The 22348-nt window shown below is 32.7% G+C and overlaps 3 protein-coding genes across 3 annotated transcripts; all 3 read left to right on the top strand.

The window, feature by feature from the left end:
* The first annotated feature begins 255 nt into the window (after positions 1–255).
* On the top strand, positions 256–5415 carry LOC101255368 (uncharacterized). The gene is made up of 9 exons (XM_004251828.5): positions 256–534; positions 612–684; positions 754–832; positions 2145–2229; positions 2706–2814; positions 4024–4112; positions 4186–4250; positions 4366–4444; positions 4692–5415. Exons 1-9 carry the CDS (start codon positions 466–468, stop codon positions 4842–4844), a joined length of 801 nt encoding a protein of 266 aa, XP_004251876.1. The 5' UTR covers positions 256–465; the 3' UTR covers positions 4845–5415.
* Positions 5416–7850: 2435 nt separating this feature from the next.
* LOC101255066 (uncharacterized) lies at positions 7851–14802 on the top strand. The gene is made up of 7 exons (XM_004251827.5): positions 7851–8254; positions 9683–9910; positions 10227–10300; positions 11816–11975; positions 12123–12242; positions 12353–12461; positions 14180–14802. Exons 1-7 carry the CDS (start codon positions 7937–7939, stop codon positions 14359–14361), a joined length of 1191 nt encoding a protein of 396 aa, XP_004251875.1. The 5' UTR covers positions 7851–7936; the 3' UTR covers positions 14362–14802.
* Positions 14803–18460: 3658 nt separating this feature from the next.
* LOC101254764 (uncharacterized) lies at positions 18461–20356 on the top strand. The gene has a single exon (XM_004251826.2). It carries the CDS (start codon positions 18461–18463, stop codon positions 20354–20356), a length of 1896 nt encoding a protein of 631 aa, XP_004251874.1.
* The last annotated feature ends 1992 nt before the right edge of the window (positions 20357–22348 follow it).

Below are 22348 nucleotides of genomic sequence, written 5' to 3'. Positions count from 1 at the left end.
ATAAAAATCGCTCGTTTGACATCTATACACAAAATCAAAATAAATTTTTGAGCAGGGAGTGATATGGATTATGAAAGATCGAGTTTGAATAATCACTTAAGACTTGTTTTATAATGCTATTGATGTGCATATTTTTGTAGTTAGAAATTGTAATTAGCAAACTATATCTATTAAGTTATTTATGTGCGGTTATATGCAATTTTTTTCTTTTTCTTATTTTAATATATAAGAGCCTGAAATAACCTTAAACTATGAGATTTGGTACAATATTATTCTACTGTCAACATTTATGAGATATATACAATTGAAAATAAAATTTTTTTTAGCCAAAATATTAACGAGTTAAAAAGTGGACGGAGAGTAATATTATAGCAGGGGCATTTTAGGTCCTTCAACCCTTCACATGTTGGGAGCTTAAAGCGGATGTTAAAGTAATTGAGCCACCACGCGGAGAGGAAGACAAAAATGGCGGATCAATTGAAAAACCCTAAGAAACAGTTTCAGCTAAATCCCAACTGGGCTCAGCTCCGTCAAGTATTCTCTCTCTGTTTCTAACCAAGTTTATTTTGTAATTTATTTGTGATTAAGCACTCAATTTCTTTGTTCTGCAGCAACTCAACAGCAATGGCTTCCAAAAACAACTGTCAAATCCTTCAGAAACAGAAAATCCTAATTCCATATTAGGTATATCTCCATTTTTATAATTTTCTTTTTTTTTGGTTCTGAGTTGAGTTTTTTTGGTTGCTATTGTAGGAAAGCGCAAAAGCAGGCCCAGTGATGATTCCGGAGATGCTACGCCTAATCCTCTTACTCCAACTTCATCGGATTCAAGGTGAGTATTAAAAAGGTCTTTTTTTTTGGGTCAGCGTACATTATTTGCTTAGATACACCTTTTATAAAAGATAATAAGAAACTCGTTTAGTTAGGATTTTTATCTACAACACCTGAGTATGTGTGATCTAAATCAAGTTACAATAGATAGTGACTGAAATTGAAGGAATAAGAACGTACAACAGCAATGCTACAATTAGTACTACGGAACGATAAGTGAAACCTATGATGCTCGAACTCTTTAAAAATGTTAGTGGCTGCGTGTTGGATTCTCCAAAGTAGTGTATTTTTGGCAGAAGTCGACGCGGGTGCAACATCAAAGTGAAGAGTCTGCCTAACTTTGAGTGAGTTCTAGTCTGCGTCCTCCATAATCTTCTATATTCTGTATGAGGTTATGTCCTCGGTAAGCTAAAGCTGCACCATGTCCTATTTAATAACCTTTTCCTCAATACTTTTTGGCATAGCACCGACCACTACCTCTCCTGAAACCATCTATAAAGCCAATCTCTCACACCTTCGCATTGAGACATCCGTGCATCTTCTCTAAATATGTCCGAACCATCTTAAATTTGCCTCCTATATCTTGTCCTCCACCCCTCCACCAAGGCCGCTCCCACCTTGTCGTGGATATCTTCATTTCTAATCTTAATTCTCCTTGTATGCCTGCGTATCCATTTTTGCAATTTCCATCTTCTGAACGTGAGGGTTGTTTACTTTCTTTTTATTTTTTAATAAAATACATTCTAGTGTGCTTATAGCAAAAAATACAACTTAATTTTTATAGGATGCACAGTCATCTTTCAGTTCCCATTTAGGTCCATCGTTGTAAGTAATCTGATCATACGAGTAAAAGAGCCCATCATTTGTACATAGCCAATAAATATTTGTCGCGCTTGAAGTGTCTCGTTGTGGATCAAATGCTTGAAAACATGAAATTGGAGGACCATGGTGTAGTTTACAAAAGTAGGCAACATTTGCTCCTTGCAACACAGTCAGTCTAACTACCACTTAGTAGAACTTGCCTTAAATTTCTTGGTGGCATATTTTAGTCACACAAGACTCTGGAAAAGCTTATTTTCAATAAGTTATGAAATGATAACTATACCTAAATTTCTATGTTATTTTAACATTTGCAGGAAATTAGAAAGATTTTATTTTTAACTGGTCACAACATTAAAATACAGTCGAAATCTCACTTTTCTATTCTTATTTAAGCCTCCTCGAGTTCAAGTCTGATTGAGTATTTTTTTTTATTATTAATTGGATAATTATTTTATTACTGTTCAATAATTTAATCGTTAGCTCCATGACAGTGTTACAGATGTGATAGGGATGGATTGTGAAATGGTTGGCGTAAGCTCTGTGGGAAACAGAAGTGCTCTTGGGCGAGTCACACTGGTATTCAGTCTTACTTTCTCATTTACTTAAATACTGGTGATTTTAAAACATATGTTACTTCACTACATTTGACAAATGGTTTTACTAACAATTGTTTCAGTTGCTTCCCCAGTTTAACTTGATGCTTTTGATTATTAGTTACAAGCTTCTATTGCACTATGATTTTCATAACTAAGCTGTTTATATCCTATAATAAATTCTCTTCTTGCTGTTTTTTTGCCTTCTGAGCATATGCCACACACAGAATTATAAATAATTGTTTGTTTTTATGGGTGCTTGTGAACTTATAGTACACTAATTATTGATGTCGCTATATTAAAGCTTCATCTTGTTTACCTATAAAACATAATTTGCCTTATTTTGATTATTCGGGTACATTCCATTAGTTCTTCTGTGTATTTGAACCTACAATTTTCTTGTAAGCTTGTTTGTTCGTCTTATACATGAACAGTTAAATGGAAACCAGTTAATTGCAGGTCAACCAATGGGGAAATGTGATATATGACGAATATGTTCGTCCAGTTGAACGTGTTGTTGACTTCCGCACCAAAATCAGTGGTATTAGACCTCAGCACTTAAAGAAAGGTTGGTTTCACTTCACCCCTTACATTTGAAAAGATACCAACAGAAGGAAAAGTTTTTAGTCTGGTCTCTTGAAAGAATAATGACTACAAAAAAAACTATTCTTGCTAAAGAAGCAGAAAATTGAAAAACATTTCTTTTATTATACTTTAGCATGTTAAGTTGGGTCATCTGAGAAGCAGCGTGGTGTTAATTTAGCACGTTAAGTTGCAGCTGTTTTAGAAGCATTGTGGAATTTTCTCGCTCCTATTCTTCTAATTTTGATGCTTAATGGTTTTCCATTTGGACGGCGAAATGAATGTACTATCACGTGTAGTCAGAATGGAAATTTAAGCTCTTTTAAGAATGTTGACATGAGAAATTCCCATCGGCCATCACAGTGCTCACAGATCATCAACATATTTTAGTAGGTGTTTGTCCATGTTTCTTTGTGAATGAAAAAAAGTAGTTTTTGTTTTCAAAATGAAAAACGATATTTAGAAATTAGAGTTGTGTTACTTTAACTTCATAAAAGAAAAAAGACATTAGAGTTGTGTTTTTTTTAAAATAATTTAGAGTTGTTTTGAATTTTTGCGAGTAATTGGGAGTTAAAAAAGCGAAATTGTTGTTTGTAGTGGAAAAAAGTATAATAATTTCATGGCCAAATGCCTTAGAATTTGATGTTCTGGAATTTTAACTAATTGTTATTAAAGATTTTGAGTCCATCTCATTTTCCTGAAAGAGAGTTCAATGGCTCGTGCACATTCAAGCTACAGAGGTTTGTCCAGAATGCATGAGAGGAAGTTTGGCTAAATGCCCTGAGGGATTCAATATAAGTTTAAAATAAGTAGGGGCTGTGTCCAATGTCCATCAATCTCTAACTAAAGGATAAGTTTGTTTCCATTTCTTTTTGATTAGAAGATTTGTATATAAGAAAATTATATTGCAATCTTTGTTGGACAACATCACTAGTTAATGGTTCAAAGTTGAATAGACTGTCAGTTTATTTCTAATCTGTAGGTTTATATTTTCAATTTGGATTAATTGTTTTTAGCAGTCAGTTTGAAGTTTGACTAGGTGTTAGTTTGACTTCGATCTGGACAAGTATTTATGGACAGTGTAATTCCATTTTTTTGATACTTTCTGCAAGTTATATGCTCAAACCAATATCAAAAACATTTTGTTTGGTTTGTGGTTTGCCCAAGTAATGTGCTCTTCTGATGTCATCTGCAGCAAAAGATTTCCGCGTTGTTCAGAAGGAGGTGGCAGAACTAATAAAGGGACGGATTCTTGTTGGCCATGCTCTGCGAAATGATTTTAAGGTATCTGCGCACCTTCTCAGACTTTGCATCTAGAGTACTTTCTATGACTAAATTGGAAATGTTTCCTGTACAGGCCTTGTTATTAGGCCATCAAAAGCAGGATATTCGTGACACTTCTGAATATAAGCATTTTCTAAGGTAACCTTCGCACCCACCTCCCCACCAAAAAAGAAATTCTTGATTACTTGCAACTTTCAACTTCTAGCTTGTATTTTGGCTGCAATACATTGCTGACATTGGGCTGATAAATTAGGGAAGGACGCAGTCGTGCACTACGGAACCTTGCTACTGAAGTCCTTGGAGTGGAGATACAAAATGGAGAGCATTGCCCAGTTAGTTCTATGCTTTTTAATGACTTCATTGTGCTCTTTTCCTTTCGTTTCTAGTAGTTTCTCCTTCTAAACAGTGGAATCCTTACTGTATGTGCTGTAGTATACTGTTATGGACCTCCAAGTATTATCTTGTGTTTGAATTTGGCTTTACAGGCTGAATCTAAAAAAGAATTCAATCTTGTAGCAGCATGACAGTTGATTATATCCTAATGAATTCTAACATGTATCACATCTGCATATTTTGCAGATAGAGGATGCCCGTGCTGCTATGATGCTTTACCTAAAGCACAGAAAAGAATGGGAAAAGAGCATCAAGGACTTTGCAAGACTGAAGGAGAAACAGAAAAAGCGTAAACCAAAGAAAAAAAAGAGGAGTTTGAGAAGACCTGCGTCTGAATAATGCTTCCTAATGAGAGATGATCACTCCAGCTTATCTCGTTGCTCGGGACATGTAACAATTTACTGATTAGGGTTGGAGCAGACAGAGAACTGACTAAACATGATAAATGATTGTTGTGGATGTGAAATGCTCAAAGGAAGAATTATAATTAGATCCTCTCTCTCTCTCTCACACACACACTATCATGGCGTGCCAGAACTTTGTGCTCGCCAGACCTTATTATTCAGTTTCAAGAATCATGACATGGATCCAACCAAGACTGGTTCTGCTAGTGAAAGGAGGAACACATCATCTCTTTTGTGGCTTTTCACTGCAAAACTGCCAAGCTTTTGTACTAGATTCATATATCCTAAGCCTTCCTGTTGGCGCTTTTCTAGAGTTGTGATTACAATTCTGGATTTTTTTTGCTCACAACATTCGTTCCTCAGTAGGGCTTTTATTTGATTTTGATTGAAGTTCTAGCTACAGAAGAGCTTGTATCATGTGAAAAAATATTGGACCAAGGAGTTACTGTGATTGTAGTTGAAAAGTGGTGATAGTCTACTTAATGAAATTGCAGATCATTGTTATATCTCTACTTCTGTCCTATAGTTGATCTTATGCTTGCTATACCAAAAAAATCATCAGACAATTATTTAAGAAGTATGTGGTCATAATTACATATTGAATAGGTTTCCTTCTGTCTTGTCAAAGGAATCAATTTTTTTTCTCTAAAAGATTCGAGTCAACAAAGCTGCAATTGGACTCCTAACAGAGTACTTGGTAGATTTCCATTTCAAGAATCCTTCAACCTCAACAGTGCCTGATGATCGATTGACTATTTGAGTAAACGTTAGAATCTCTCCAAAATCCAATGTTTGAGTAGTGTGCAAAGACAACACCCTTTGAGGTCGCGCTGAAATGAATCCTTTTTTTCATCTCCATTTCTTTCAATTCTCCATCCAACTGCAAAACCTTTAATCACATTATAGTACGCGTAAACCATACGATGTATCTTGGCTATAGTTGTTGGCAAAAATGAATGGTACCAACTATCTAAATTTCATTGTTGATAATGTACTACGAGTAGAAATTTGATTATTTGGAGATTCAACTTGAACAATGTAAGTTTCCAAATTAGTGGCCATTGTTGAAAATAAAGAATTAAAGATTATGAAGAGTAAAAGAAATCCCATCTTTGATCAAGAATTGATTATTTTTGTAAATATTATATATAAACTAAGAAAAAATTTTGTTGGTGTAGTTTGATTGGATCTATAATGTATCATTATTTTTCCTTTTTTTTCTTAAAAAAAATAATTATTTGTCATATATGACCATTTTTTTAGACTATCTACTCTAAGAATATGTTTTTCTTCAAAAAATGTGATTTTTTGAATTTGTTTGTCATACATGACCATTTCTTTGAGACCTAAGAATACGTTTTTCTTCAAAAAATGTGATTTTTATTTATGTTTCGTGAGTAAGTAGAAAATATTGATTGGATTTTGGAACATGTGGGGAGGAGGGCTATGGAGGGTGGGGGAGTATGTTCTGTTAGTCATTTTTATCATTTTTACGGAATATGTGTTGACCGTAAACAAAAAATGTTAGGTGATTCTTCTCATCTGTCCTAGACCTGGTAATCATGGTTACCATATACTTGTTATTGATGGAAGGTAATAGATATCCCATAAAATTAATCGATCTACATGAAAGTTGATTTGAACACCACGATCGTTAAAAAAATATGTTTTTCTACTATAAATAAATATTTTTTAAAGAAAATTGACCAATTAAACAAAAACATTTTTTATTTTCCTGCCTACCAAATACACCATTAAATGCCTTATTTGATTTCTTTTGGTTATTATAACAGTATTTGACATAATTTGAACATAAGTGTTATTATTATGAACTAATGTATGTTAAATTATTTAAAAATCTAAGTAGTTATTGTTCGACTTTTATTCCTTTTATTATTCTTGGAGGTCGTATGCGGTTGACGGAGTAGTAAAACACATAAAGAGAATAATTCATATAAATTGACAAAGATTAAGAAAAAATTAGAAGGCTTATTATTCATATAAAATTGAAATATAACTCTTTAAGTTAGTAAACAAATTAAAGTCTTAAGCCATAAAGCATTTTCAACCATCCCATTTTTAAGAGAAAATTATATATGATAGCAAAGTATTAATTTAAATTAATAATTATAGACATAGTTTGATTTAATTGTACTCTATATTAAATTATTGCTATTTTCGCCTCTCCCAGGTGGAATCTTGTTGTCAATCTTGTTTTGGTGACAATGTTGCTCGTCTCTCTCGCTATTATACAAACATAAATGTATAAAATATGTTTGTGTTTATATAAAGCAAGAGAAAATTGTATATATACATATATTTTCTTTTCCCTCTCCGCTCTCCCCGATCTCGCCTGCCATTCTCTCAAATCTCATTCGCCACTTTCACTTTATATAAACACAAATACATACATTGTGTTTGTGCTTGTATAAAGCGAGAGAAAATTGTATATACAAATGCAAAATACATATATGTTCGTCCTATATACTTATGATTATACAAGTACAATTTATCCCTACCCAGTTTTCTCTTGTCTTTCTCGCTTTTTACAAACACAAATTATACAATTGATCTTTTGTATATGTATACCAAAATAGATTATACAATTGGTATACCAAAATAGATTATACAACTGCTTTCTTTTGTATATGTATAGTGAATTATACAAATGCTTTTTTTATATATGTATAGCGAATTATACAACTGTTTTCTTTGTATATGTTAATGAAATATACATATTTATATTTGCTACGAAACACAATTATGCAAACTATAGTTATATCATACACATATAAATTTTATACTCGCTATATGTGAAAGTTACTCTATTTTTAATTAGAAATTTTAAATTCTAACGATGATCGATTTTAGGAAGCGTTTTATTTCTAATAAAAAAGAAATCGAAAGAAAAAGACAAATAAGCCCCTAGGTTGCAATACTTGCACTTTTGAGAAGCAGCCACGGTGCCAATATTTGTCTGTGCGGATAAAATAGCAGACACGTCCTCTTCACTCTCCCCTTTTTTGCATGTACACTCTTTCACTGAACCATTCAACAATATGCATCCATTTTCCCCAAATCACTGAATTTGCTGCTCAATTTCTTTGCAAAACAATGATCCGATTGAGATATCGGAGGATTGAGATTGGTACTGGTGATGGAGGAATTTCGAATTTAGGTTTTGGCAAAAGAGGTATTGTTACAAGCTGTAGAGCTGTGTTGTTGCCGCGATTTGGTGGACCGGAGATGCTTGAGTTTCGTGACAATGTATCTGTTCCTGATCTAAAACCTAATCAAGTGCTTGTTCGTGCTCGTGCTGTTTCAATCAATCCGCTTGATACCAGAGTTAGTTCAATTATTTTTATTTTCCAATTTCATTTGTTTATTATGATTGATTGAAAATGTAGAGTGAAATTTACCTGTAGTATAATTTCATGTTGGTATTTGGAACTTATGTGTTTTTCAGCTGAGAAATCGATTTGTCTTGTTGGGATAATTATATGAATTCTATATGATTTAGACTATTTTTATGTTGGCTGTCATTTGCCTTAACCTATAGTTAGTTCAATGAGTGAATGGTGAAAAGCACACCTAAAATATTCAGTTTTTTGACTTTCATGACTATCACCAAATGTTTTTTTAAACACACCTCAGTTATCCGTTGTTCACTTTTTCTATTTGAAATATCGCCTTCGTTCGGATAGGAAAAGTTAACAACTGATAGTTGAGGTGTGTTATAATAAACATTTGGTAATAGTTAAAGTAGGGAACTCACATGCCGGATAGTTCAGGTATGAAACTCAAAAAGTCAAAATTTTGATCCTTCTGATTAGGAACGTTACCTAATTGACCTATAGTACAATTTTTTGTTGGTAATTGAAACTCAGTGTGTTTTTCAGTAGATATGTTTAATCCGTTATACCTCAATTTCTGTCTGGTTAGGATGATTATATGAATCATCTCTTATTTAGACTATGTTTTGTGCTGGCTGTCATTTCTGCTTTATTTTGTGTAGGACCAACTATACTTTTAACAAACTTAAATAGTTGGAGTTGTCTGACAATCTCAGAAAATTCAGGCGGGTCCATACAATGTGCTTGAGGTTGAAGGTGAATAGAGGGAAAGGGGACATGTGAAAAAATTGTTTAAGTTGGGGAAAATTTTTGTGCATTTAAGACCTAGCGATCTATGGTTTTCATTTCTTTCTTCCTTTTGTTTTTCTCTGAGAAAGCATAGACTTCCATTTTAGAGAATTCTTGAAGTAATGATCTCTTAAACATAGTGGAGCATCTTTGATCTATGTAATTGATCCCTTAATTTTCTTTGTTTATGCACCACAAGGCAGTTGTTGAATAAGTAAACCACTTCTTAAAGTTGATTATGAACAAAGATTTTTCTGATCGTTCATTTATAATAAAAAATAAAGGTATAAGAACTTGTTTCACAGAAACCATGCTTCCAGATGAATACAGTATGAAGGGAGTGCAATGCAGATAACATCTAAAATAAAATGTCTTATATTTTTCTCGTCTACAATGATTCTGTACATGCGTCAATTCAATGTGGAACGATATTAGTTTGGCGGATACCATTCCGAATTTTTTAATTCTACTATTAAGAGCTGGTAATAGTTATAAAGCTTGTGCAAAGGTTTCCTCTCAATACTTTGAACTTATTTGTTCCTGGGAAGCTATGCCATAGAAATTGTGATCACAAATTCATCTTCACATTATTTTGCGTTGAGCATTTAGTAGATGCTTTAATATGTTTCAGATGCGATCAGGCTATGGACGTTCAATTTTTGAACCACTTCTACCATTGATTTTGGGCCGAGATATAAGTGGTGAAGTTGCAGCTGTTGGAAATTCTGTCAAGTCACTTACAGTTGGGCAGGATGTATTTGGTGCTCTGCATCCAACCGCTGTGAGGGGTACTTATACTGACTATGCTATTCTTGCGGAAGATGAACTTGCTCCAAAGCCGGGATCACTTTCACATGTGGTATGTTTTCTGTTTGGTTACATTTAGTCAGACCAACTTCCTATGAATACTTTTCTGCTCTAAATAATTTTTCTGGCTATTTGCGATCAGTTATAAAATCAGTGTCTATCTTGTTTCCTACTCCTTATACTGTTACTTTTATTGGATGCCCTCTCCACCCCTCAGCCTGCTGATTAAGTTATCAATTTCTGAAATTCATTGTTGTTGGATTAATATCCCTGTCAATTTTCACTCTTGTTATCTGCATCCTGTCACATCACATATCTTGTTTTTTTTACTACTTTAGCATGCTAAGGTTCTATATGTTGTTCCGCAGGAAGCCAGTGCTATCCCTTTTGCTGCTCTAACTGCTTGGCGTGCGCTAAAAAGTACTGCCAGAATAAGAGAGGGGTATGTTTTTATCAGATAGGTTAAATTTTTTCATCAGTGAAATAATTCTCTTTTCTCCATCTCTTATCACCCTTTGTGAAGGAGATGCAGGATGAAAGTAGTCTGTACTTCTACATCCAGTACTGGAGATGTGATTTATACGCACAATGTATGAATCTGACATCATCAGTTAGACTTGAATAATTACCTCTGAGAAAAAGGAAGTAAAATCTATGGCCTATGCAAGTATTACCATGCCATGAAAAGTAGTAATTTAGGAAGGTTTTCCTCTGCAATTATATTGCTGAGTCATAAGCATTTTCTAAAATTGTTGTGCATTTAAATTCTGAATTTCTGTTTTCCTGGGTTTGGCAGCAGACAGTTTCCACTTATAAAGAGGTTAACAGCTTCTAGGAAATTATGATCATTGAACTTTTTAAGCATGGCATGTGAGTCAAAGTATTTTAAGGGATTGAAACTTTACGACTATTTTGTGTTTTTCTTCATCAAATTACTTTTCCCACTTAGTTTTGGCGAAACACTGAAGTGATCAATAGATAAAGTTATTTACTGGGAGGTCTATGACCAACATTATATTCTTTCGAATGTAATTATGTAATAATGATTCTTACGTTGGAGTGTATATAAACTTTTGTAACTTGGAATTGCATAAAGAATTAAGTTCAAAAAACATTTATGTCGGGCATAACGGGAAAACGTGGAGTTGCTCTAATGCTGCTGAACAAGACTATCTTGTTCAGCAGACGAAATTGGTCAAAAGGATGGCTTTTCCTTTTTCTTTGAGAAACAGGATGTGGATTCATATGGATTGAAAACCTTAGCATATAATACTTGCTATTTATTGCTTATGTATATAAAATAATATAGCAGCTTACCTATTTATTGGGGGTAGCTGTTCAGTTCTTAGGTTCTGGATAAGTGTTCACTACACACCAAACTGAATTAGTTCAGTTTGGTGTTTCTAAAACAGCTCTTCCAGTGTGAATGAGAAATAAAACATCCTTATTTGCTCTTTCTTTAAATTTCACGAAGCTGGAAGAAGAGATGCTGAAGCTACTTTTTGCTAATATCAACTATGTGTATGATATTTTTGTTTTTGATCTCCCTTTCTTCATCATCGACCTAATCTATGCACTAGTACTGATTTAACTGTCTAGATGTATGTAGAAATTGCACTATAATAGGAGTTTTGACAGGAAAAAATTGAGAACACAGTTATCGTGCCTGTCATTTGATACTGGCAACTGGAATACAATTAGAACCATATCTTGTCATCCGTAGAATTATATACCTTCAGGTCTATAGATACCTTGAGGATTCTGAAGGAGGATATTCATGCTAAGAAGAATAAAAAATGAAGAAAACAAAATGGAAAAAAGAGTTGGTATCCTTTTACTTCATATTGAGCTCATGATAGTGAATATATGTTGATGGATAGAGACAATATGATGCCTCAAAATGATATATGTGTTTTGTTTATACTGATATCATTATTTCTCAATCAAATTACTTCAGGCATAGGGTATTGGTCATAGGTGGAGGAGGAGCAGTAGGTTTCTCTGCAATTCAGCTTGCTGTGGCTGCAGGCTGCCATGTTTCTACTACGTGTGGAGGAGAGAGTATAAGTCGCATTTTAGCAGCCGGTGCTGAGCAGGCCATTGACTATACCAGTGAGGTGACCTTGCAGTAGTAGTTCACGTGTTTGATTCCATCATGTTATTTTATTTCAACATGATATAGTTGATTGGTTTTTTAAATGGCATTATTGGTGTATTCTGCTCTCTGTCCTTTAGCTAGGGTTGACATGTTTGCTTGTTTACAGGATGCTGAAGTAGCACTTAAGGGGCATTTTGATGCTGTCTTGGATACAATTGGTGTGCCAGATACAGAGAGAATGGGCATTAGCCTTTTAAAGAAAGGTGGACACTACATGACGTTACAGGTTAGGAGCTATCTTACCTTTGTAACCGTGAATCTTCCACTATTTTTTCTTATAAATGCCGAAAAATTGCCACACAGTCTTAAGCAAGATTTCCTGTTCTTTGCGCATAGGGGGAGGCTGCATCGGTGACTGATAGGCATGGACTAGCTATTGGTCTTCCTATGGCAGCAGCCATCTTGCTGAAGAAGCAAATCCAATATCGATATTCTCATGGAATAGGTATTGAGATCTCCTGTAGTTTCTTTGAACTGTTTGGCAGAAATGGGTTTTTCCTGGGTAATTATGAAAATTTTAGAACACCCTTTATCCAAAAACAGGAAGCGAAAAAAGCGAACATGAAAGTTTAATTCATCCCTAACAATATGATATTTTTTTAATTTTTTTTTTAATTTTGTGTTTCTTCTCTCTCATAAAAATAGATATGTTCTTCCTATATGGCAGTGAATTTCAAAACAAAGTAGATAGCATAGCAGGAAAAATAGATTGGTGAAGTTGTAGGTACCATCTCATTATTAGGTGCAACTCCAATCAGATTCTGATTTAGAGACTGTTTGGGTTGGCTTATTTTAGGTGCTTTTAAGCACTTTTAGAGTGTTTGGTAAGTTAAAAAAGTGCTTATAAGCACTTAGTTTTAAGCTAAAATTTCTAGCTTATGGCTTTTGGTGTACAAGTCAAAAATGAAAAGCCAATCCAAACTATTGGTTGAAGAGGTCAGCAGAGGTTATTGTCTGAATAATAGTAGCTAAAGCAACCAGAGAGCTGTTTTAGATTGACCTGGGTTGTGATGTTAACACATCTTTTAAGGCAAGAGGTAAACCAGGGGATGATACCTTCTTCATCTATTTAAAAAATTGTGATGCTCTTTTCAAGTGTATACTATAGTCATTCCGATATGGCAATGACCTTATTTTTTGGAATGGTATAGATATTAGCATATTTCATGCGTATTAACAGGTTTTAGAAGGGCTTTTCAGTGAGAATGACATAGAGATCACTGATCTTCATTAAAGTGGATAAGATGAAGAAACTTTCTTCCATTTTGTGACATCATATACTTTATTTAAAGTAGACGGTGAAGTCATTCTGATATTTTATGACCTTACCATATAACAGATTTTAGAAGGTGTAAGTGAGAATAACATAACAAGCCTGACCTCCATTCTTGTTAATTGGGCTCTCTCTCTTTCTCCTCCTCCTCATTCACAAAGGTTTTCTACGAGGAATAACCTTTGGGTAGTTCAGGACAAATAAGGTATGCAGATTTGTTGAGGTGATTTTGTTCCTAAATCCTATTTGATAGTTCTCGATTTCTATTGTTGATAAAAGCAATTAATTTTATTGATATATTGGGAAACAGACCTGCTGAGTGGACCGAATCACTATGATTGATAATTTTCTAATATATTGTTCTCTGGAGGAGATAGTCTAGCTTTGACCAATATCTAATCTAGATTCCATTCAAATGAACCGCTGGGTGGTCCGAATCAGTTTGGATTGACCTTGATCATCTTTTCACATTTTCATTTATTTTAGAGATATTGATCTCTTTATTATGATAGGCTAATAACGATAAAGTATGCCCAGGGTAACTCTCACTTCAGGTTTCAAAGTGCAGAAACTTCATTCTTTTGTAGCGTGTGACCGCCTTTTTTTTTATAAAAAAAAAAAGCATGTGACGTGTTTAGAGTGCTTGGAAGAGTGTGGCTGTAGTCGATCACCATGAGAGCATCCTACTACTCATCTGATGTTTCAGTTGGAGAGAGAGAGAGAAATGTTTTTTTGGGGTCATTCATCTGACATTTTGAGTTAAATTTTGTGGCTTGTCTATTATTTGGTATTTATTATTGTTAATAGCTTGAGACTGAAGTGTCAAAAGCTGTGCTATTGAGCCTTATAGGTGCTTTAACTATTGCATTTCTTGTGTTTGCATGATACAGAATATTGGTGGAATTATATGAGGGCTGATGCTGAGGGTTTACATGAGATACGCCGGTTATCTGAGGCTGGGAAGCTTCAACTCCCAGTAGATAAAACTTTCCCAATTTCACAGGTGAGAGAGGCTCACGAGGCCAAGGATAGACGACAAATTCCTGGCAAAGTGGTGCTAGAAATTGACTGATTTAACTGGACGATCTTAACCAACAGTACGTGGATTCAGTGCACAAGTCTATAATATCTCATGCAATCTGGTATTACACTGAATCCTTGATGCCTATTGCCTCGTATACGATATCATCTCTTTGCAGAATAACCAGACCCAACTTACACTCTGTTGGCATCTATAGGATTCAGAAGAAAACTGTGCAACCTGTAAATTCTCAGGACATTCTCAATCTTTTTTCTTTTCTTCCAAGTATCCGTCATTGTTTCTATGTTGCGTTAAACATTTAAGTGAGCCATTTATCGTGCTCGTGACAGGAAAATGCATTGCGAATGGTCGTACTATGTCACAGGGGAGATGTCTGTTATTTTTTAGAAAAAAAAGAAATAGATAATTATGTTCTGAATTTGGTTGCAATTTTCAAATTTACTTACTGGTGAATTAAGGGTGATTGCTAAATATCCAAGTATGTGTATAATTTGTCTATTTCTAAAATTGATTAGATCTAAATTTAACAAAAGTAAATTATATATATATCTGTTGTGCAATTACAAGATGTCCTTTCCAACTTGCTCTAAATAGAAGATCCCTTTTCCATGTGCTTTTTATAATTGATAATACAACAAATGTTTCAAGCTGTCATTTTTTTACTAATAAAATATTTACTTGGCTTTTCTCTAGAGATAAATAAGCATTTCACTATTTCATTTTCCTTCTAAAGGCAAAAGTATTGCCTTTTTTTACGTGAAATAAAGTGAAATATCTCTTTTTTTGCTTTATTATCCTATCATCAATCAATGGTGCATTTGTCCTTTTCTGAAGTAAATGTTGGTCAAAGTCCTTTTCTTCAACAAACTCACTCTTGGTAAGGCCAAAAGCACTCTCATTACCCCCACTTTCTCCTTATGCACGAAATATTATATTCCTATTAAATTAACTCTTGTATACCTATAAGGCAACTATTTTTTATTTAAAGATTAAAAGACATACTTGATTAATTGAAGTTAAATCTGCAATATGAATAAAATGTATTCCATCTTTTTTGAGAAGTTATGGGTGTTTTTTAACACTTTTTTCATTTTTTTATTAAGAGTTTTACGATCCTGTAAGAGTTTAAGATCACTGGTTATATATCATATGACATATCATGGGTGATTGTGGATGTATCCAAATTTAGTTAATCAAGTAAAATAATATTTTTAAGGTTGTCCATATTTCGAAATTAAAATTAATAATTTATGTCAAATTCAAAAATATTTTCAATACATCTCTCAAAATTTTAAGATGGTTTAACTCCAAAATTATTCTTATAAATTACCCCTCTATACGTATATAAAAAACATGCTAAAGCTATTAAGTTCACGTGATCTACCACTCTCGATCTCTCCCTAGAGGTGAATAAAATCTACAACGGCTAATCATAATTCACGCGCGGTCAAATGCACATCTTTTTATGTTATGTTGTGCAAAGAAGCATCTAGCTCAGCTAACAATTCAGCCAACGAGGTGTACTTGTTTTAATGAAAAATAGGAGCATTTGAGAACATGCTTATTCTTATTTTCTGGTTCGATATTAAATTGATATATTTTTTAAATTTAACAAACAAAATATATCATATATTAAATTTAATAGTTTGAAAATTGATTGTAGTTATTAATTAGGATAAATTAAAAACTTAGTGATAAATACCTTTTGATCTTTAATAGAGTAAAAGTGAATCGCGTAGATGTAGCCGGCGATTGTAATGCACGGTCATAGATGAAGCGTGAGACAGAGTTATGCTTCTTTTAGAGAGGAGTCACAAAAGTCACGTGCACTCTTGGATTTTCTTTTGTTTTTACTTCCTTCTTTTTCCATGTGAGCTTCCTTCAAATTCACCCCCAAAAATACTGCTTAATTACGATTATACCACTGCCACTATTTATCGTCCGAATAACTCACTCTTATCATCATACGACAAATTGTTATATATATATATATATACATGACTTTTATTTATTATTTCCTTTGTCTAAGTTATATGATTTACTCTTTTCTTTAGTCTGTATAGATAAGAATGATATATATATATATATTTTAAGTAACAATTTAATTTCTAAATATTTGTTTCTTTCGATGAAATAGCTTGTACACTCACACAAATATTTATCATTTATTCTACATTAAATTTTTTAAATATCTTTCTTTTTCGAAGATGATGTCATATCGAACTAACTCATACAAAATTAAAACTGAGAAATTATTATTATTATTATAATCAAAGTTGACCATCTTCTTATCTTGTGAAATATGACAACCTAACTTAGAAGCAGCACATGCTGTGCAAGCTAGACTAAAGAGGAGGTTTTATTTGTGTGTTAATAGATTTTGGCTTAAATTACGATCCACAACTCATAATTCATAAATTAATAATTTTGGTTTCGTTTTTTAAAAATTACAATTTATATTGATTTTGGGATGAGAATGATAAGAGAAATTAAATTGAGATCGCATATTAGAATAGAAAATTAGTAAATAGCGAAATATTTTCTTACTTTTTAATAGAGTTTAGATTTTTCGATAGACTGAAGCATCGTATCTATTATATAATTTCTTACTTTAGTTATATGTTACTATATGTTGTTAATTATATTTCGATGATTACATTATTTTGTTGGTGTTAATATTTGTGTTTACAAGTTTAATTTGAGACACTTAAAATTATAGATTCTACTAAAACAGTACTCTGCCTCTAGAATATAAAAATAAAATTTATTTACACTGTTGTTGTTGGCGAGTTTACCGTTGAGAGACCTCATGATGTTTATTTACTTAATCTCTTTAATTATGGCTAATGTTTTGGGCTTTGTTTAATTGATTATAGAGTTCCCTTTTTGTCATTACTGTGAATCTAGCAATATTATATTCTTTATTAGGCAATTAGCCCTACCCCAGCAATCATTTAAAAGACAAAACAACATTTCAATATCTTTCTTTCACAAAATTATATGATATTTTGATATATCATAAAAATTCAATAAATTTATTTATTTTTTTAAATTTTGTATCAGGTTAATTTATAATAACATATTTAATAAAATCTCATAAATGAATTTAAATAGCATAAAATATACGTAAATTTTATGTCAAAATGAGACGTATAAATTAAAACAGAATGAGTATTACTCTCTTCTTCTAATATTTTTTGTCATGATTTCTATTTTTAGAGTCAAATTATAAGAACTTTGACTAACATTTTAAGATGTATTTTTTCGTCATATTTTTATGCGAAGAATTACAATTTATAGTATTTTGCAATATAATTTTTGAATATCTAATTTTTTTTCTTGTTTAAAATATCAAATTTATGTAATCTAATTTAACTTTGAAAATTAATTTTCAAAAAGCACAATATAGACAAATAAAAAAGGCATAATACATATATTGGACCCTAAACTAGACTTCAAACTTTCATAGTGCACAAATAAGCACTTTAACTATCCCATCTTTCAATAAATAAACACGCGATTTCTACCTGGAAAAAGCATAAAATACACGCATTCTCTGTGCGAGTGAGGGGTAATTTCCGAGGCCCACAAAAGTAAAAAAATACTGAAATGACAATTCTACCCTTAATGAATCTCTTTTTTATTAATTAAAATTAATTTTATTTTTTTTTATTTCAAAATGACATGTAAAATATTTTTTTTTTAATTTCAAAATGACATGTAAAATGTTTAATTAGTTGGCAGCCACTGATTGACTCATTAATATACATGGGAGCATTTGGCATTTTAGCTTCAAAAATTACGTGCTTATTTATTGAATTAAAGTTAAAATTTGAAACTAAGTATTGAATCCAATATATATATTATACTAATAAAAAAAGTGGACTTAAGTGAGTACGTTAACCCAATAATCATCTAAAGACAAAACAACATTTCAATTATCTTCTCATTTTTTTCCTCCCATAGCTTTGGCTTTCATTTTCTGTTTCTTCTGCCACAAAAAAACACAGCTTCTCTACACTTACAGACCCCCAAATCCATGGCTACCTACAACAGCAATACCAAGAAACCATTATCACATTACTGAAAACTCCTTCATCTCTTCTTTTTTGTATACTTTCTTCTTCAAATGAAACTCACCAAATCCATCCTTAGTCCTAGCCATGCTCGGCATGACCCACCTCTTACTCTTCCCACTTCTCTCAGTCGGAAGCTTAAAGCTAATGGCAGTATTAAAGGCGGACAATCCCCAGCTACGTTTCCTACTACCACCGGAAAGAAACGAGGGTCGAGTTTTGATAACCCGGAACCTTCGTCTCCGAAGGTGACTTGTATTGGTCAGGTGAAAATGAAGACGAAGAAGAAAGTTAGGCAAACACGGAATTTGTCTAATAGAAGGAGTGATATAAGTTTCAGGAAGTTGGAAGAAGAAAAAAGGGGAGTTTTGATTCAGAATCAGAGGAGTTCTAGTGTGCATTTGCAGGCGCAAGATCAATGTGCGGTGGCGCATAGAAATCAGAGATGGGTACATTTGCCAGTAACGATATATGAAGCTTTGAGAGAGTTTAGCTGTTTGTTTCCATGTCGGTCTTCGTGTTTTTCGAATGAGAAAGGAAAACAACAAGATAAAGTTAATGGATCTAGAGATGTTGATAATAATAATGGGCAGAGGAGATGTGAGGATGTTGTTGCTAGATGGCTAGTTGCATTACAAGATAGTGAAACAGAAGAAAAAACCAGAGGGATTGAGTTGATGGTGACGAATAACTTGAAAGAAAACGACGATGAAGAAGGAGAGAAAATGCAAAGTAGTATGAGAAGCTCAAGAAGGCATGTGTTTGAAGGTATTGAGTTCAAGGATCATGACGATGAGAGTGTTGAAATGAAGGAAGAGAAAGGTAGAGTTAGCATTTGCATTCCACCTAAAAATGCTTTGCTTCTTATGAGATGTCGATCTGATCCTATGAAAATGGCGGATATTGCTAATCGATTCTGGGAATCACCTGCTCGGGAAGAAACTAATGAGAAAGAAATCGGAGAAAATGCGGAGGTGAAAGAAGTAGAAGATACAGAAAACACTGAATGCAATGTACTACAGGAAACTAGTGTTTCTGTAGATCTGGTAGAAAATGAAGAAGCAGTAGAAGTCACAGATAGTAGTAAGGATGAAGAAAAGCTCAAATGCGATGAATTAACGCCAGAAACAGAGGAACAAGATGAAGAAGACAGTGAGATGAAGGGACTTGTAGCAGTAGCTGCAGTAGAAGTAAACTCCATTGTTGATCAACTCCTTGAATCAGAGAAAAAAGAAGAAGAAGAAGACAGCAGCATTCAGAGTTTTTCATCTTTCTCAGAAAACGAAGAAGATGAAACATTGGAAGAAGAAGAGAGGTTCAAATCAATTATTAAGAAGGTGATCGAAGAAACACTCTTGTTAGAACACATTGATAGAGAAGATGCAAAACAAATTCAACACGAACACAAACACGAAGAAGAAGCAAAATCTGATGCAGTATTTTCAAACAATGAAAACGAAAAAGAATCGAGAAAACAACAGAACGAATCAATTCTTCCAGATTGCTTGCTTCTAATGATGTGTGAGCCCAAGCTATCCATGGAGGTTTCTAAGGAAACATGGGTATACAGCAGCACCGAAGTAAAACAAGCTAAAACAGTGACGACAAAGAAGAAGAAGAATGAAATTCCCGAGGATCCAAAGAGAAGGCGAAGCATTGACAAGAGTAAACAACAACATCTCCTCCTCCAACCACCAAGGTCATCGTGTTCTTTCCCGGCGACCGGAGTTTCGCCGGCGATATCCATGGCAACGATGATAGAGCAGAAACTGGTAAACGCAGTGGCTTACGAGCCGTTAGTGTTGACAAGGTGCAAGTCGGAGCCGATGAGGACGGTGGCGGGGGGGACGGCTAAGCTTGTACCGGAGACTTGTTTCTGGAAGAATATGAAGATTGAGCCACATCGACGAGCTACATTTGGATTCGGGGCGGCTGGAGTCGGGTTTTGAGCTGACCCGAATTGTTCAAGAATTTACGCTGTGATCAGTTGTACTTTTGCTCATTTACTCAGGTTGTACATTTTATTTTAAACCTTTATCAGGAATGTATTTTTAGTTTTTGTAGAAGAAGTAATCCTTTTTCAGTTTTCTCTTAATTTTATTTTTGCTTGTAATTTTATCAGTTCTAACAAATTATTTTTTGTTCATATAATTATCGTAGGTATTTAAATTTTTTTCAGTTAGACGCATTATCTTAAAAAAAAACTCACTTAATACTCAAATTCAAAAAAAGCGTTAGTGTAGCATGTAGCTAAGAAATGGACTTGACTAGAAAACTTGACCATATCTAAACTAAGCACTAATAATTGTATTATTTTAAAATGTAATTAATACATTAATCTATAGTTATAGATACGTATTATAGACATATCTAAAGGGACAGCCTGGTTTTGTATGCTAACCAGTGGTTTGTTTATTAGTATCATGTGACACAGACGATTCCCAACTAAAAACAGATCTAGAATTGGAAATTAATACAAGTAAAAGATGAAAAATGTGTCTTTGTATCTTTGGGAACTATAGATTTAAACATGACTATAATATCAAATTGTATAGAGTTTTGTAAATTCGGAATTAAAATAAATTTTTTCATATTGTGATAGTTATAAGTAACAGGTAAAATGATAATTTATCAAAAATGTATTAAATACGTTGATTATAGGAGATTATATATACTTATTGAATAGTTTGAACAAATCAAGTTTTAAAATACAATATTAATAAAAGAAATATCGATTAATTTGACTATTAAAACGTTGATATTATGAGGTAATCAATGTCTCTTACTATATTTGAAGATTTATGTATTAAATTTTATATTGATAACCCCCCCCCCCTCTCTCTCTCTCTCTATATATATATTAATTAATTAATAAAATTGACCTCAAGAGGTCGATATATTAAAATAAGTTAATAAATATCGATTTCAAAAGGTCGATAAACTTAGATTATTATTTAAAGAGTATCGATTTCTCAATGTCGATATTTATTAAGGGCATTTAATAGTTTTAATTGATAATTAGGTTGGTATGTTAAATATATATATATATATATATATATATATATATATATATATATATATATATATATATATATATATATATATACTAGTTTCTAATAACGTGCGTTGAATATTTGTCCCTTGTAATTACTACAAAATGTATGCATACTTAAAAAAATTGAATTTCAGAATAAAAAATATATTTGTATTGCACGCTACTTAGTATAAATATTCGTAAATTTACATTATTTCAACCGAAAAAATGAATGTAACAAACAATGAACCAAGTAAAATTATGCAACATTGAAATGAAAAATAATACTTACCAAACAACAAATAAATGTCATGACGCCTTTAACCTTCTTGAAGAATGCATCGAATGCACTGAAATGATTAAATTCTAATTCAGATATCTATATTCTCCAAGAATTTACCGTCAATAAATTAACGAAACAACATACATATTCTTTCTCACACAAGTAGATTTATTTTACCTTATGAATGTTGAGCAGACTTTTTGTCCAAATGAAAAACTCTTTAGAATTATTTATCACATGTTGCGATAAAAATATAAATTTTCTATGAAAAGAATAAAACAAAACATGTAATATTAGTTCTATCTATATACATATGTGTCTAAAATTTATTGATCAAAAGAAACATGAAAATTTTGAAGAAGAATTTTGTGAGGTAAATCAACTCACATGCTATTGTCACGAGAAAACATCAAAATAATGTATTTTGTTGGAAAAATCATGTATATAATTTTATCAATGGAACTCTTCAAATTCTTTAACTTCAAATTAAATAAGAGATGTTTTGAAATGTTTGGACTTCATTTGTTTGAATGACTATTTATCTTTCATTATTACTTTAAAGTTTATTATCTACTTATTTATTAAAAATATTTTTTATATTTAAAAAAATAAAGAAAAATATTT

The sequence above is a fragment of the Solanum lycopersicum genome, chromosome 12, assembly GCF_036512215.1.
Source record: "Solanum lycopersicum chromosome 12, SLM_r2.1".
NCBI lineage: Eukaryota > Viridiplantae > Streptophyta > Magnoliopsida > Solanales > Solanaceae > Solanum > Solanum lycopersicum.
The sequence above is the reverse complement of the archived record's forward strand: the minus strand, read 5'-3'. Positions and strand labels throughout refer to the sequence as shown.

Coding starts and splice junctions, on each gene's coding strand:
- LOC101255368 (XM_004251828.5), top strand. CDS start 466: ATGGCGGATCAATTGAAAAACCCTAAGAAACAGTTTCAGCTAAATCCC. Junction 535..611: donor ACTGGGCTCAGCTCCGTCAA/GTATTCTCTCTC, acceptor TTTGTTCTGCAG/CAACTCAACAGCAATGGCTT. Junction 685..753: donor AAATCCTAATTCCATATTAG/GTATATCTCCAT, acceptor TTGCTATTGTAG/GAAAGCGCAAAAGCAGGCCC.
- LOC101255066 (XM_004251827.5), top strand. CDS start 7,937: ATGTACACTCTTTCACTGAACCATTCAACAATATGCATCCATTTTCCC. Junction 8,255..9,682: donor TCAATCCGCTTGATACCAGA/GTTAGTTCAATT, acceptor AATATGTTTCAG/ATGCGATCAGGCTATGGACG. Junction 12,243..12,352: donor GACACTACATGACGTTACAG/GTTAGGAGCTAT, acceptor CTTTGCGCATAG/GGGGAGGCTGCATCGGTGAC.
- LOC101254764 (XM_004251826.2), top strand. CDS start 18,461: ATGAAACTCACCAAATCCATCCTTAGTCCTAGCCATGCTCGGCATGAC.